The 17,837-nt window shown below is 38.5% G+C and overlaps 1 protein-coding gene across 1 annotated transcript in view; it reads right to left on the bottom strand.

Moving 5' to 3' along the window:
• ntn1b (netrin 1b) overlaps window positions 1-17,837 on the bottom strand; it is a 41,964-nt gene that overhangs the window by 12,950 nt on the left and 11,177 nt on the right. Inside the window, exon 2 of the mRNA XM_041976787.1 lies at window positions 3,785-3,973. Coding sequence (XP_041832721.1) covers window positions 3,785-3,973 — 189 coding nt within the window. The remainder of the gene's footprint in view (window positions 1-3,784; window positions 3,974-17,837) is intronic.

The raw sequence follows: 17,837 nt of genomic DNA on the forward strand, positions 1-17,837 counted from the left end.
AAACCGGTAAAGCTTGAAACAATGCAATCCATTGCAGTACATATACCTGCAAAAGTTATCTGAAGCCATTGGTGGCAACACTGACATGCAGATATTTCACTAGTATTTGGTCTGTGTGAAGGAGCAACGACATCTTTTTTTTTCATTAGAAAGAAAGTAAAAGTAATGTTTTGTAAGTCTGAATTGTTCAGTACAAGAAGCTGCATAGCACACTTTTGTTTAGCTCCATGCTCAGCAATGTTTCTGTGGCAAAATGTTGTTTGACTGCGGTTACATGAGTTGGTTTTTCCTTAAAAACTGTTATGACGGGTTATCCACATATAAAGTTCAGTCTTGCCGCCTCGCAAAACGCGTTACAGTGTGGAAACATTAATTAATTTCAAGCTGCAGAGCTGAATGGTTGCTGAGGGGTTTGGAGACTGCGGTGCAGTGAACCATGTACCGACTTCTTCTCTGTGGACTCACCAAACCTTTAAACTGCTAAATGTATGCAGGAAACAAGGGGGGGAAAAGGGTTGGGAGGCATGCACTGTGGTTCTCCATGAGCCATGTTTACACTGCACTTGATGAGGGGTGAAGTTGTTAATCTGGGAAATAAAACATGAGGCATTCTACTTTGCCACTGGAGATATGTGTACTGTATGGAGTAGAATACTTTTTTTTTTTCCAGAAAACCTCCAACTATTAAGCCAAATTGTTGAGAGGATATTTGATGAGATGTGGGTTGTTAAGGGAGTAGGTGGAGAGAGGGGTGAGGAATGGAGAATGAAAGCAGACTTCCTTCTGGGTGTGTTGGCGCTGGACTTTATTTCCTGTCCAACAACAGCAGACTGGGATGGTTGGCTGATTTGAACAATAAATACAGTGGGTTTTTAACTGATGTCACATCAACCCCTTTTTGTCACCTGAGGAGAAAGGCAGTAATCAGGCTGTTTGGATTTAATCCCAGAGCAAAGGGCAGGATATGTAGAGGGAAGTGTTCGGGTTACTGATACAGCTGTTTGGAAAGACTTTGCAGAGACATATGGATGCTGCTACACAATTCTTCTGTGAAACTAACCAGCGTTTAGCTCCAAGCCCCTGAGCGTAACTACTCTTAAATAAAGTTAATGAAAATGTTTAGGCTGGCAGAGTGAAACAATGTTACGTCGAATTGTTTGACAACTTTTAAGCTAAGTGCAAATGATCTGTCAAGCTAATGTTCAGCACAGCACGACCACATGTAGTAAAAAGATCCCTGCTCTCTGTTTGACAGTGATTGTCTCTGATATTACTCGCCTGTAAAGGCATTTCTAGCCTCTGCTTCACATGCCTTTACTTTCTTTCCAAGCGAGTTGAAGAACTAAAAAATTAAAAGGGGAGGACTGTTGTGGTGTGCAGCAGGAAATATCATGTCGTTGTTTCTGCGTTTAAAAGGCCAGCGGTGTACCAGGGATAGGAACAGCAGAGGAAAGGCATCCTGAGACCCTTTCACCAGCCAATCACAGCTCAGCGGTGGATGTGGTTAAAACCAAACTATGTGCATCTGTCTGAAGTGGCTCATTTGTCAGTTGTAATGTGGTTCAGTAAAAAATTGGAGAGGAAATGCGCGATGACAATGTTTTTGCTCTTCGTTATCTTTTACATAAATTTCCACTCCAATTTATGGCTAAAACTAAGCAAGTGGACCCACCTTCTTTTCATAATCCCCATGCAGACATTGCCAGGCATGGTTATGGACAAGCATTGTGTGCATCAGTGGGATTTTTTGCCAGTGAGTGTACAGTGTGAGTGACAGCAGTTTGTTTGCTCAGGGCCTCTGAGCCTGTCTTTACTCCTAGAGGAGCTATGACACAGAGGGAGCTCAGCTTTTGTCTCCCCATACATTAATCCCTGGCAGCTCGGTCTCAACCGTGATGTATGTGTTCGCACCTGCGTGTGTGTTTTGCTTTCTCTTCCTCTGTACATGCGTGTGCCGCTGTGAGTATGAATGGCAGAGAAGGGTGATTAGTGAGCCGTTTCCACTGCTCTGCTCTGCGGATCAGCTCACACCTCTGCTCTGTTTATGTTTGTCTTGTAATGTGTTCACTCAAGATCTCAAAAAGCAGGTGAGTGCCTGTCTGTAAACTTTTCAGAAGAAATCTTTTTTCTTCTGTATATCACCACCACTAAAGCTTATTTAAAAAGTTGGAATCCCTTTTCACATCTAACCCTAATTTAGTAAGTTGTGCTTAACATATCGTGCTGTGCGACGATTAAAACTTTTATCACACTGATACACACAAAATTAGTTTTCAAACAAATTCAAGTGCTTTAGACAAATCAGCTTTTTTTCATTAGCAGAATTAACTTTACTCAGTAGCAGTTAAAATATTTATTTATAAATGTAATAAAATCAAACATATGAAAAAGAAGAATGGAAATTTGTGGATTTTTTTGTTAAAAAGGTAACAAGTCAGCAATCTAGACCTGCACAGAGGGAACATCCAAACAGTGAATTTCCAGCCACCAGGTGTGTTTCCCATCTGTAACACACTAACGTTTGAACTTAAACTATTAAGTTAGGCAAACCCAGCAAACTCAGTTACAATACTATACATTTCAACATTACGATAGAATCAAATTATAGAATAATTTACCATAAATTTGTGCTTAACTAACGGTTGGCCACGAGTTAACGTTTCTTTTCTGTTGATGTCACCTGATGGGCTCGGTAGATTTGAAAACCTTTTGTTGGGATTAAACCAAGCAGAGCCAAAGCATGTCAGAGTTTTCAGTTATCGTTTCATTAAAGGCTTATAAATGACTTCAAATCAGTTGATTTGGGTCCTTTTCTGTGAGCTTCTTGTATAAATGAAAGGTAATTATGTAATAAAATCCTTTTACTTGTTAAGATCCCAGTTCTTAAACAAGAAGTCAACATGAACAGGTTAAGCTTATTTATCTTGACCTTATAATTTTGCTTGTCCTAGTAATCTTTACGAAGAATCCAGGCCATGATAGAGCAAAACGGCTGATTTCAGTTTGTTTACATCACATAAATGTAGCAGCAATGCTGTAAAACAGGGCTCCTCAACTCTGGTTCTCAAGGGCCAGTGTCCAGCAGGTTTTAGATGTTTCCCTGCTGCAACACACTTAACTCAAGTTAATGGGTCATTGTGCAGAAGTTGACAGAGTTTGAGATCCCAGCTATAAAACCAGCACAATCCATATGCGCTCAAGCATGAACAATGCAGAATTTGACATAATGGGTTTTTATCCCAACTGCTGTCATTCATTCACAAGTAAAGGAGTTATAAGCTTCAAAGTTTTTCCATGTTTTCATCTGTTCGGCCGTGTACAAGCTCATCTGAAGCACCAGTTAGTCCGAGATGTCAAAGCTTGAATCTTTGCTATCAGTCTATAAGAGTCTATGCCATCACATCGCTGAACTTTTTTAAGGTATCTAGTGTGTAAACACTTAAGTTAACTGAGAATATATTCAGACAATGTCTTGAATCTTCCTTTTACAACAATATTATTTTATTTTGTTTGACCGCCTTAATTTCCTGGAAGTGCGCTGGCCTCCAAAAGCCATGGTGATGATGACTTTGGCTTAGTTTTAAGAACATAGAGTTTAGTGAAATGTGTGGGTTTTAACAACTATCTGTTTATTTACATTGGAACATTAAAAGCCATAAAAATGAAATTAATTTTACTGCAACAAGAAACACTGTCCTTTATGATACCATCAGAGTTTATCTTCTCGTTCCACTGAATGATTGTGCTTATATAAAGTTATAGATTTGAGCTTATGTCACTTTACCTTTGCACGCTCTGCGGTGAGAAATGGACTTGGTCATGTCTCTGAAGTAACCCTCCTTGCAGTAGTGGCAGTGGCGTCCTGCTGTGTTGTGTCGACAGTTGAGACAGACCCCTCCGCTCCTGCGGCCCGATAGCTTATACAGCTCCATGTTGAAGCGGCAGCGGCGAGCGTGGAGGTTACAGTGGCAGGCTGGCAAAGACAAGAAAAAAAAGATCAAAAAAATCCACAAGAAGAACCCCTGCTGTGACGTTTTTCAGCTCCGCTTAGCGTGAAAGGTTCAGCACTTTATTGATATCTTTTAAAGTTCATGATTATGTTTTCAGTGCAGTCACTTGTTTTATAGTCATCTGAGATTTAAGAAACTCCAAACTCATGAAACAAAAAGCTGAGTCATCCAACCAGAAACAGTTTTGCTTTTCTTAGCTTCTGGAAAACTTGCGTTTTATTTATTTATTTCTGACTGTGAGGAGTTCATAATACACAGATGCTTTGCCACATCAAATCAATCAGTTTAGTCTCAGACTCCCAATATAAGTTTGTAAAAAAAAACAAGTAAATAGGTTACCTTGAGACCTTGATATAAAGAAATTCAGCAATATTTCATGCAAGAGTAGTGAAAATACTATTATTAATATACATTTTTAATTAACTTCTTTTATGTTTATTCATTTATTCATCCTTCCATTCACTTTATTTTTTTCTGCTTATTCCAATTCATGGTTGTATTAGCCGACGAGAGGCAGAGTACAACTTGAATAAGTAGATTTAATTTAATGAATAGAATATTCTTCCTAAAATAAAAAAATAAAAAAAATATTTTCACATATTTTCCTAATCTGAGTAAAAGCCTGTTAAATCCAGAGCCACTAATTATTTTTTCTCATGGTGTATATAAAGATGCCTGTTTCAGTAAAGTGGGAGTTTTTGTTTTTGTTTAGTTTTATTTGTTTCCAGATCACATTAAGAGACAGACTCACATGTCGATGTTGGAAACCAAGAACTCTGATCAAACAACCATCAACGCCATTAGAGACCTACTCTCCAGCTCTTGGGCCTGCTTCTGCTTGTCATCTAAACTTTCTCAGAAAAATGTGCATGACTCATTTATGATCCACACACACACACACACACACACAGCCCTTTTTTAAAAAGTTGTCTAAATGACAAGGATAAACATCCAACTTTGAACATAGATAGCTTAGCTGGTAAATAGTGACGCTGTTGCTGACAGGGTAGTAGATCATTTCTCTTATTTTATTCATTATCATTATAATGATCTGTGCTGTACTTATCTGCCAGTGAAAAACAACAAGAAAGTGGAAATATTTTTTGTTTGTTTGTTATATTTCCCTTTTGCATGTAAAGGTGTATTATTCCACAAATATGGAGCAAATTAACACAAAGATCACTGAGTTTGCAAGTGTTGATGGCATATAGCAGGCAGCCACAGTGTGCATGCCCTGTGGTGAAACGTTCATCAGTGAAAGATCTCTGACATCACACCTGCAGATATGGCTGCACATGTTGTTGAAGTTATGGAAACCATTTCTGTGGCTGACTCCTTGTTTACCTTTGGGCTTCAATAAAGATGTTAAAACAGATAAAGTTCAATCATCCCAACCACACAGCAGAGTTGTTAGATGGCAAAAGATAACCCTAAAACAGAATCTATAAAAATCAAGTGGCTTCAGATTATGTCTCTGATAGTAATTTAGCAATATTCATATCTTCTTTGCAGCATAAGATGTCTTTGTTAGGTCATGTGGGTTGCAGGGTATTGAAACAGATGGCTGTAGCATGGCCATTTTTGGTCTGGTTTGAGAATAATGAATTCTGGAAAAGAAACGTCCAGGTTCAAGCTCTCAGTCACTCAGCCACCTGCTTGTGAATTTAACCTCTGAACCCTGCCGGTGTCGAGCAGGAAACCTTTCTTCCGCTCACCCACACATCTGAGAGACTTCTGAGTTAATGTCACTTCTGTTTGGACTTGTTAATTACTGTGTTACTCATGTGGCATGAAGTACTTTTCACTTAGCAAACTCAGTGAAATGCTAAATGTTAGCCGTTGTCAGGTTTATGTCTGTTTATGTTGCTGGTTTAAACATGATGTACATTTTACACAATCCCAATGATTTAGGTCTTTTTATGTCTTTTATTAGCTGGATCACACACATGGTATTCATACAAGCCACTCCTGTCCTCACTATTCCTCACATTTAGGTAATCTCTCCATCAGTGTGCCCGTCTTAATGTTATTACAGAGAGATGAAGGCGATAAGACTTTCACATATGCTCCGTATTCATCAGCGCTCTAAATCACGTACATACTGACTCACACCTGCCATGGGAGACCAGGGCTGGCAGGTGGTTGGGATTCAGAAACACTCCTTCTGAATGGGGGGCCCAGCAGACACACACACACACACATACACATAGCACAACAGAGAGGTGTTTGGCAGCTGTCATGGGCTTATCTCCCACACTTCCCTCTCCAAGGCTGATCCAACACGGAGCTTTGAAGAACTCTCCTATACACACACACATGCTCCCTCCTCCCTTTCCCTCTCAGTGTTTGCTGCTTTCTTATCCCAGATGTTATCTCCACTTGAGGGAAGTGTGAGGAAAAATGCAACAGGGCTTTTTTGGCCAATAGGTAATGGAATGCTCTTAGTTTCCTTTGCTCAATAAAGCCAATGCTGGTACTCTCATCTTCTTAACCCTGCAACACCAAAAATGTCACATTTGAAACATGAGTATTTGAAACAAGAGACCTTGGTACAACTAACATAGTCTAAATGCTTCTTAGCTCTTTATGCTCTAGTTGTGTGGTGCATTTATTGTGGTCATTTTCACTGTGATTGTTTCCAAAATTTTAGGATTTTGGAAGGAATTGTTTTTCCAATTACTTTGGGAATGTTTGAGTTTCATTCATATCCACTTTATTTTGACTGTTGAGATGGTTTGTTATGTTGGACTCTTAAAGACAAGATTTGTACCACAGACTTCCATTTAATTCCAAGCCAAATACCTAATGATACATAAAAACATGCACACACACACACACACACACACACATATTTTCAGTTCAATTCAAATCAATTCCCAGAAAACTGCAGGTCTGTTTAAACTCTTAGCTGGACCAAATCAAGGTTAAAAACTTTTCTTTTTGTTGCCTTTATTAAAACAACTGTTATTTTATTTCCTATTTCAGTTTAGCTTTTTCTGTCTTTATTTAATTTATTTTGTTTCTTTTGAAAGTTTGTTATAAATCTATTTTTTATGTGTCTTCTGTACCCCGGTATAATGCTTTTAATGTTTATTTTAATTGACTTTGAATTGTCTTGTACAAGAACTGTGCTATTCAATTTGGTCATACTTGGTCCGGAGTCCTGCATGTTTTCAAAGTATCCCTGCTCCAACACACCTCACTCAAATTAAATGGATCCAACAGCCTATGAAGTTCTGCACCATGACTTCTTCATTTGGGTCGGGTGTGTTTTGTGTGTTCAAAGGGAACAAATGGTGAAGAAGTTAGTGGCATGCATTTACCTCTGCAGATTATTTTGATGTGTGTGAGAGCATCATGAGATTAATAAATGCCATCTCCACAGCTGTCTTCATGCTTCTCTAATGAGTGCTGTGCTATCTCATCCACACATCCCCACTCGGCTCACACGGTCACCACAGCCATTGTCCTGCAGGTTCAAAATCCCCAAGCTCTGATAAGCTACATGTGATACAAAAGTATGTCACACATTTCTCAAAAAAATCTATCTTGTGTATGTTGTATGCTACATACTGATGACTGCCTTCATTTAAACCATCAATAATGTGATAATACAATGTAGTTAGCGAGACATAATTAGCCGCTACAGTGTGCTATGATCTTTTAATGCATATTAATAGAATAACATTAAGACTGCAGTACTGAACTCTGACTTATAAGCTTGTAAAGGAATGAAAATGTAGAGCAAAACACTGATTGGACATTCAAAGAAGCAAAGGTGTCCTTTCTGGGTATGCTTTCATTTGGTTTCAAGGGCCCACTTAGAGCTATGCCTTTCCAATCTATTTATGTTCAAGTGCCATCTACGAGGCGTTGTATAGGAAGTGCTCTCCGTGGGTGTTCGTAGTGCATGAAAATCATGCATCCCACAGCTTGGTGGAGGCGTTTTGTTTTGTTCCCTCCCCCCCTCCCTTTTTCAATCTGCAACTACTCTTCAGGAACAATCAAACGTCTGTGCATGATGATCTCTGAAGATACCTGGCTATGGATACTTAGAGGACAGCAGGAACCCTAGGTGTCAACCACACATGCATACAGGTGTGTGATATTTGAGAACAGGCTTTTGTAATTGGTAAGATGGAGAAGGATGGAATTTCAGCTCAGTTGTTGTTTATGTAGGATAAATTACTCTCTCAGCGTGTATAATCCTCTGCAGTCGCTCATATCAGGGCCCGGTGATGTGATCCAAATAAAACAGGGTTCATGTCTCATCCCAGCCTGTGAAGTGATGAAAAGGTAGAAGAGCCATATTTTCATGACAGCCATTGGCTTAGTGAATTAAGTTCACAGAGATGCAAACTTTACATTCCAGTGTTTCACTTCAAACCATATGGAACTTATTCAGTGCTTTGCATGGCACTTGTGCTATAAATGTGGGTGATGTTGTGTTATAAGAGCGTATCTATATCCATGAAGCACCTCTGTACTTTTTACTTAGCTGTATTATTAACCAAAAAAAGGGTTAATATTCTCCATTGCACCCTGTACAATCTAATATAGTAGTAGTTTGAAACTTCTACTATGAGCAAGCTTATTTCCTTCCTAGCTATTCCTACAGCTATTAATCATACAATAAAACAATATTTCTTGATCATCAAATCCCAGATTTGCTTCCAAAGAAATACACTAATGTTATCTTGAATTTTAGCATGATTTCTAAAACATGTGCTCAGCCTCTCAGCTCAGAGTTACACCCTTTTTTACAGGCTTTACTTAATGTTGTCTTCCACAGTGACTATAAAAGTTTATTGTAAAATGTCAATTTTAAAACTTTGATAGTAATAAATATGATCTTTTTTTATTGTTTTATATTGTAACTTCTCAAAAAAATATATTTTACATTTAAATCACTATCAGAAGATGATAGATTTACACCAATATGCCCTCTTTTACCATTTTCCTCACATATTTAAACAAGTATAAATACGTGCTATTGCATCATTTTTATATAATAAGTAAAATGTGCCAATTTCTCACTTGTAATCTTATATTTTACCTTAAGGAGACTCATAAAGGAGCTTTGATAGACAAGGTCAAGATTAAAACTTTTAGTTGAAGTTACTTATTTTAAGGTCTGGAAATTGTTACTCCTTATGGATTATTAAAACTTCACTTTCACTCAATGATCAGAACAAACTGGAGGAAAAAAGTGGTGGAAATACATCACCATGCTGGCTGGGAATGGATAACTGATTTTTACTGGGAAGTTTGATGTTAAATTGTTGTCATATATTCAGTTTGGAAGCTGTCGTGTCTCTGAAATGGGGTGCAGAGACTAATCTGTACTGAAGCCAGAGCTTTAACAAAACAGCAGTCTTAGGCTTTTTTTGATAAAGCATGTTGGACTCAGTTATGCAAAAACATAAAAATCCATCACCCCCTAAGCTGCCCGAGGGCAGAGGCACGTTCGCCACAATAAATATTTCCATCACACATCACTGCGGCAGCTGTGATTTTCACAGGGGGAAAGACAACAACAAAGGGCTTCGGTAACAAGCTTTCCAGATGATGACTCGTTTTAAAAGTTTCCGGACTCTTTTGATGATTTAAAAAAAAAAAAAAGTAAACTGAAAGCGAAGCAACTGTAGCTGAAAAGGGAGATTTCTATCTCTGGCTGAGCGGATGAGGTATGAGCAACGACCTCTGCACCTGCATCTTAGGTGTCACATGAACAAGTAAACAAAATTAAAACAGCACGCCAGCTGAGAATGATTCAAAGATTCTTTTTTTTTCTTTTGATCAAGTTAAAAAGAAGTGGCAGGAAGGAGACAAACAACTGAACTGAAACATGATGAGTTATTGTATGTGATCTGGTTTTAATGAGACAAATAATACAGAAAAGGTGTTTGAAAAATGAGAATACTACGTTCTCTTTGCAGTACTTTCCTATGTTGGATCCTCAGTTAATCGATAAAGGTTTGTAGCGTTTGTCTTGACCAAGTTGAGAAGTTTTTCAGGTTTTTATCCTCCACTAAAAACAGTCCCAAAAACTATTGGTTCCTATTTTTCTAGTTGAAGGTAATCAGATAATTATAACTCATGACAGTAAACAAAATCCAATGGCTGATGCTCCATGACATTCTCTTTTTTCAAGATTGTCCACCTAAAATCAGCCTGAGGGTCATTCGTTCAGCGGGGGGCATGTTAGCCTAACAGTGACAGAGGTGGGCTTGGGTCTGGAGAACCTAGGTTTAAGTCTCTGGGCTGGCAACATAGGTGGACCACTGTGGGCCCCTGAGCAAAGCCTCCTCCCCAAATTGCCCCCCAGATGCCGGAAAAATGGCAGCCCACGTGATAACTGCTTTTTACCATCTAACTAGTGATGGGTTAAAAGAAGAAGACTAATTTTGGTGTTTCATAAGTTATATGCTGACAAATAAATAAACATACTATATAAATAATTAATTAATACATATATACATTTATATTTAAATTAAAATGACTACTTCTACTTCATTTGTCCATGTGGCTAAAAGCAACCTGCAATGAAATAATTCAGAGAAAATGTGACCTCTAGTGGTCACAAGAGCAATTGCATGTGAAATGTAAAAATCTTGTCCATGAAAGAAACACTACGTAACTTTCTGGCCTTAAATATATGTGTTTCTAACTCATTTTGATGGCACAGTGACATTTATTACGTACATTTCTAGAGCTGCTGCTGTGTTCCATGGTTGAATAACTGCTCTTCACAAGGGTTTTTATTTATTTATTTTTGGGAGGGGAGGGTCCCCTTAACGGCTTAGTTTCGCTTTTTGCTCTTCATCACACAGCAGCAACTGCCCATTTTAATCAAGTAGCATTCATCAAGGAAACACACTTTATCAGCGTAAGAGATAAAGAAAGAGAAAAAGGGACAGAGGAAGAGATAAGACAAGACTCAACATCATTAGAGGGCACCTGACCAAGAAAATCTGCCAAAGTTCAATAGTGCTTCTTTAAGAAGACTGTAGTGTATTATAAAGCAGTGTTTCTATGTTTCTAAAATGCATCCTTTATACAAGTGTTTCTCAGTCCTGGTCCTCAGGACTCACTGCCTTGCATGTTGTAGGGGTAACCCTACTTTTACACTCCTGTATTAAATGAACGGCTCATTAACAGGCTTGCAAATAACTCGATGAGGATTTTATTAATCTAAATCAGGTGTGTTGGAGTAGGAACATATGTAAGACATACAGGGTATGGATTCTGAGAACCTGGATTGTATGAAGAATGCATTTTAGTCCTAATCATTATCATTTTTAATCCTTAGCAGGTTTGATTTCAAATCTAAACAAAGTGATGCTATTGTCCAAACCATGCCAGGTGTGCACTGTCAATTTTGCAGCTTTGTGGAAATTCTCTCCTTCAGCTGAAGTACCAAACATACGTGGACAAATGCCCACTTTTGGAGGCAGAAGAGGCTGATAGTGGAGCAGCAAGCATGCAATATTTTTTAGTCCCTGGTTTAATTATTGTGATTGACTATAATTCATCCATGTTTTTGTTTTGTTGTTTTGCTCTCCTTTTATTGTGTTATTGTTATTGTAGTTTAAGATTTTACTTTGTGTCGGATTATGTTTTGGCAAATAAAAATAACTGGTTAGGTTTAGAAAAAGAATTCCTCGTCATAATAATCAAAAAGGTGGAGAAGGTTGTAGCTTTCCATGGTATAAAGTTTAAACAGATTATGGTAGACCTGATTTTACGTACTTCTGTAAAACCAGCAACATTAACTGCCTGCATGTAATAATATTTTAATTTAACTTCAGCTGTGCACTAAATGACCAAACATGAAAATCACCAACTAGGTTGCCATATCTGGATAAGAATGGGAAGTGTCAATATAGGCTAAAAATCTGTTAAAATGACCCTAACTCAAGCTAAGGTCAATGTCAGCCAGTCTAGAAGCAGCTGACTGTATGAAACAACTGGTTACTGCAACATTAAAAACCCCTAAATGATATTTTATCATTTTTTATCACATTTTACTATGGAAGCAGACAAGATCTGTTTACATTTTATCTTTCCTCTTTATACTTCATCATGCTGCATCTGCCTGGTTGTATGAGAACAGATGCTATCAGTCTAATAATGTCATCCTGGCTAATTTGGCAGCAACACCTCAGTTCCCAGCATCTCACCAAGAAACATAATGACCCTTCACTCAGCTCACCTTTCACCTCTGAGGAGTCATCAGACCACACAAGAGAGCACTTTGTGCCCTGAGACCAGATAAGAGATGAAAAGGTATAAGATGAGCTAATGAATTGAGTTATCCTCGTGATGAAAGGCTAACTAACTAAAGCCATCACGCTTTTCAGGCCTGAGCACTTTTTCAAAGCTATACGTGTCACTAGAAGCCACTAGAAGCATAGAGGAGGCTGCATGACATGACGGGCTTAAAGCTTTCTGCAGCATTTTGCAAGCCAGCCCACAGCTTGTAAGACATCATGGTTGAATATTTCCATTAGTTCTCAAACGCTGAAACCTTTCATATGTCTGTAAACACAACAAGGTAACAGCAGAGGTAACAGAATCGATCTACGCAGGACAAGGATGATGTGGTTCACTCAAACTGATTTATGAGGGTGTCAAAGAATTTAGCAACACCTCTTTAATTGAAGAAGCTCAATTTAAACTGTCATGTTTGATCATACCACCTCTGTCTCCTTCAGAAATACCTATTCGCCCTAAAGGACACTTCTTTACCACAAACTGACCTTTGATTTACCAGAAATTCCCCCATGGATTTTCAGTATCATCATAATTTTGGGTGGAGCTGTCATTTAAGAGGGCGCTGCCACCACAACCCTGCAGAGAATTTGGCATTTAATTGTTTCTTAATCCCCTGTGTATAATTTAAATCCTCTTGGCTGGAATGAAGTTGCCTTTGTGTCAGGCCGAGGACTCCCTTGCTGATTAATAGTTGCAAAATGTCTTCATGTGCATGCTTTCCACCTGACAGCTTGCCTCTCCTCTCTCTCTGCAGACAGCATCACTCAGTGTGGGAATAGTCTCTCCCAGGACTTGCAGGCTTTCTCGCCGCGCAGCATGCACTGATGTCATGGGAGGCGTTCTCTTTTCTTTACGAGCGCAGCTCTGTGATCTCTGGTAGGGATCAATTAGTTGAGCAATCAGTCCGCCCTGTGCTTTTGTGTGAGTAACTGCTCGTAAACAGTTTGGTTGCCCGGCGAACGGGGAATGCACTGGCTCAACATAAACAGCCACCCAAGTCAGTCTGGCTAAAGTAGCACTCCAGGCTCCCTTTCAGCACCTTATATGTTATTAGGTAATGTAATGTGACATCAGCCCATGCAATGCACCATTAGCCAGTGTAATTTAAGATTAGCTAGTAATAATTTGTGCGGGTCATGTAATGACCTGTTAGCAGGGATTCTAATAAGAACAGTAGTTCTCTCTGACTGGTTGTGCATGCTAAATAAATACATCTGCAGTGGGTATTATATTTTATTTTATATCCGCTAAAAGCCTTCCTCATTTTATGCATGTATAATAAAGCAGTTCTCATCATCTATACTGTATGTAAGCAATCTTTGATCTGAGCCATGACTCTTTCTATTTACAAGAAAAAAACAAAAGGAAAAAAAAACTGACATTGTTATGGCTACATTTTGTAATTGTGCAATCAAGTAATGACCAGTCATTCACTCCCCTGTCTAAGCAGCCGCTGCAATGTGTTGCCAATGATAACACACCCTTGCTTATGAATAATAATGCAGAATAGCCAGCATATCTCAGCCTATTTATCCTCTTGTTGCAGGGCTGGGAGAGGTCCAAGAGAGGCGGGAGTGGGCGTACCGCTGCTTCAGTCTTTTGGAACGTACGCCGAATGATTGCAGCAACCTCGCCTGGGATCTTTGTTGCGTGTCACCTGTTTTCTATCACACTTTTGTCTTCCTTTCAACAGTAAACTTGCTAATTAAAGCTGCACTATCATTGGACAGAGACTCAAAGAAGAATGTGAATTTCAGCTCTGGAAGTCCAGGCCATCTTTTCTTTTAATCCTCCCATAAACCTTAAACTATGTCATTTTATAAATGTTTGAGGTTTGTTTCCTGACTGACCACTAGAGAAAACAGGGCTGTACTTAAAGCACAAAGATGATGGATTGGTGGGGAAACATCCTTCTGTCACCGGTTTTGGGGAAAAGTTCTTTTCACGCTACGTACTTGTGCATAAACAAGCAGGCAGCTCTGTCAGTAATTTAACTACCTGCTGTGCCTGCTGCTTAAATATTCTTTTGAGTCATAATCTCATAAAAGCTTATTAGTTTTTGATATATTTGTTTGTTTTGGTTTCATGTCTTGTATATTTTCTCTCAGGAACTGAGTGCTTTCACATGGTAGGTGTGGAACCACACTGACATGAGTGCTTTTTCCTTCCTCTTTCAGCTTTATTTCCTCAAGTTAATAAGAAAGTTGATGAAAAGGTCCTGAGTCATTAACATTGGTAACCCAAAAAAAGGTGAATTCTGGTCAATCTTTGCTGTTTCTAAAGGAAGATTTTAATGTATGTGGATTCCATCAGTGCAATCTGTTTTAAAGGAAGAGTTCAGTTTTAATATGTACTTTTTTGTATTTCAGGCCTTTTAAAAATTAAATTAAATTAAATTAAATTAAATTAAATTAAATTAAATTAAATTAAATTAAATTAAATTAAATTAAATTAAATTAAATTAAATTAAGCTTGGGGGCAATAAGATTTAAAAAGTTATTTTAAATAGGTAATAGCTAGCATAATTAGATACAAAAGCTAAGGATCTCCACTTTATCACACAAGAATCATTTGGTTGTTCACAAACAATTTTCCTCAATGAAAGATGAGAAGAATTTGAATATTAGTCTTTCTACAGTGCAGAATGTCATTAAATGATTGAAGGAATAAGAAGGAATTTTAGGGCAAAGTGAATCTAAACCGGGCATCTCTGATCTCAGATCCCTCTTTATCAAGAACTACCTTCAGCTACACCTGATACACTCACATGGACCAAGATTATTATGGGAAACCTCAGAAAAAGAAGCTTTATGCTAATCTTTTCTAAATTTTTGGGCACAAATGTATCTGGGATGGACCATCTTACAGTGGAAGCATTTATAGTAATCAGATCAATTAGTGTCTCAGATATTTATGTGGGAGAAATGGACATTGTAAACTCCAAAACCAAAAGGGACCACCCAAACTGTTATCAGTAAGAAATCCAAACGCCGGGCTCTGTGATGATAGTCAGAGCTCCCAGCAAAGCTCATGTTTTTACATCTGTGATGGCAGCATTAATTCAGAAAAAAATTATAGCAACAACCATCAAAATAGCATAGAAGGGATGTCAATGCATTTATCTTTTAACAAGGCACTCCAAAACAACATGCTGAACCTATTACAAAAAATGGCTGAGGAAGAAGAGGACCCTGGACTGACCTGCCTGCAGTCCAGATCTCTTCTCACTACAGAGTGAATGGAGAATTTAGAAAGAAATCCTGCAACAGTGACGACTGTGCTATGTGCTGTTAGAAGTAAGAGCAATAATGCAAAGTGGTGAAAACTATTCTCGTAACTTGTTCGGAATATCTTTCAGGACTGAAATGGAAAAATGGATGTTCATTAATAAATTAAATTAAGTTAAGGAGAAACTGTTTGCAAAGAAAGAAACCATTTAAACCATTTCCCACCTGCCTAACGTTTTAAGATTCGAGGTTGTATTTAACGCTCTGATTTAACCACTGCTGTTTCAGTTGTTTACACATTATATTCACGGTTTTTAGCTACTTGAACCATCCTGAAAAAAACAATTCGACTCTTAAAACAAGGCTTTTATATGCTAATTCTCGCTTACAAGCTTCCACACTCTCTTAGTCCTTTGTAAGTCGATGCACATGTGGCACTCAGGTGTTGCTAAAATTGTATTTCCACTCTGCAGAAGTATTTTTCCCACCTTTAACAGATACTATTACTTACATGTCAGATACAAACACAAATGATTTATACTTATTCTAACTTTTTTTGCTTTAACCCATAAGAACCCGAGGTGACATATTTGTTACATACAGTTTCTGAGACATTTTGCTTCAACTTATGGGTTAAATTTTGCTCAAAATCCTGTTGAACACAATCTGATTATGTCTTCTGTCCATTAATAGATACAATAGATACCCAGAAGCAGAAAACCTTTTAGTTTATTTTTTTGTTAAATTTTGTTACAGGGCCAAATAAAGACTTCATATTTTTAAAAATTGGACATTTCTTAACATTTTGTCATGGGTTGGGCCTTAAATGCTGCACGTTTCTTCTTTATTGAGTTATTTTAGATAATGGGAATTTCTGTTAGCTTTGACACATTTGGGAAGCTTGTGAAAAATTCCCCCACTTATCCGAGCTATAATCACCAACGTGTTGTAGAGCTGACCAGTTTTCCCCAGTAAGTATCTTGTATTTACAGTAAACCTGACATTGCATGAATACAGCCTAATTGAGCTTGTGGTCAGAGGGAAACAGTCTCCAGACCAAACCTGTCCAAAACATCTAAACAAGGCCAGGCTGCTGCAGGGACTCCAGCGTTAGGCTGAGATCCAAATCTCCCCCACAGAGCAGGGAGGTTATTTTAACACTCCGGCACGCGGCAGCTCCGCTGTGAGCTCCCTTGCGGTGGGGGTAAAGGGAGAAAAGAGGCAGGAAGCCACTAGGCTGTAAATCATACAGCCGAGGTGACAATCCATCGTTCTTGCAGCATGTTTATTGTGCTTTTCTACACTTTTCTCCAAAGGCCTATGTATAACTGTCCACATTCCCATCTCAGAAATATTTCTCCTGTGTGTTTTGGATTGCATCAGCACATTTAACCCGGTGTCTCAGCATACAGAGATTAAATTTAGGAGCAGTTTTATTCAACTTAAAGATATTTGCAGAGCCAAATCAGGTGTTTAGTTAATTATGCACTTTAGAAGAAAATTGGTACTACTTGGACATCCTCTGTCGTCTCGTTTTCCGCTGCTCGAAAGGAAAAAGAAAAAGGGAATTACTAGTTAATGATTGCTTTTATGGAAATGTTGGGAGGTCAGTCACTACTGTGTTAGTTTTTTTCCCTCCAAAGTTTGTGTTGGTTGCTAGGTGGCTTCCAGGACATGGTGCTGGGTTGAAGAGGAAAGGCTTGGTTTCTTCCTGAAGCTGGGCAGCTGCAAGCAATCTCAGGAACTGAGTGAAGCTTATACCACAGTAGTTATGATAAAAACAAATGTTGCTATGACTCTCAGCCTGATTAAGATATCCTGTATCAGGGCTTTAACTCCCAATTAATTAGGAAAGACAGTATCAGCCTTTTAATACATACTTTTTAATTGAAGCTACTGTAAAAGAGGCCTGTTCTTCATAGTTTGCACAGTGTAATCTGACATAGTTTTTCTTTGTTATGAGGCTTTTCTTTTTCTTTGCTGGCTGTCTCACTGGGAAGCAGATACAATGTATTATCTCCTGACTATCATGAGAAATTGACCTTCCATTTTTGTGTAAATAAACCTCTCGGCACCCGTGAACACACACCTGCGGATATGTGCATCCTGCAAGCAGAGAAGGGAGGAAACCGTCTGCTGTGCGTCTCAAATCTTGGCCGATCAGAAAAGGAAGGAAGTCACTTTCTACTGTTTGGAGTGAGCGTGTGAAGGAATCATGAGCCATCCGCCCCACAGTAGCTGTGGTGACCTGGACCAGAGATGGGAAGAGTATGGAAACAATCTACACACCCGCTCAAAGTGAAAGAGTTACAACAGACTGGAG

The sequence above is a fragment of the Melanotaenia boesemani genome, chromosome 2 (assembly GCF_017639745.1).
Source record: "Melanotaenia boesemani isolate fMelBoe1 chromosome 2, fMelBoe1.pri, whole genome shotgun sequence".
NCBI lineage: Eukaryota > Metazoa > Chordata > Actinopteri > Atheriniformes > Melanotaeniidae > Melanotaenia > Melanotaenia boesemani.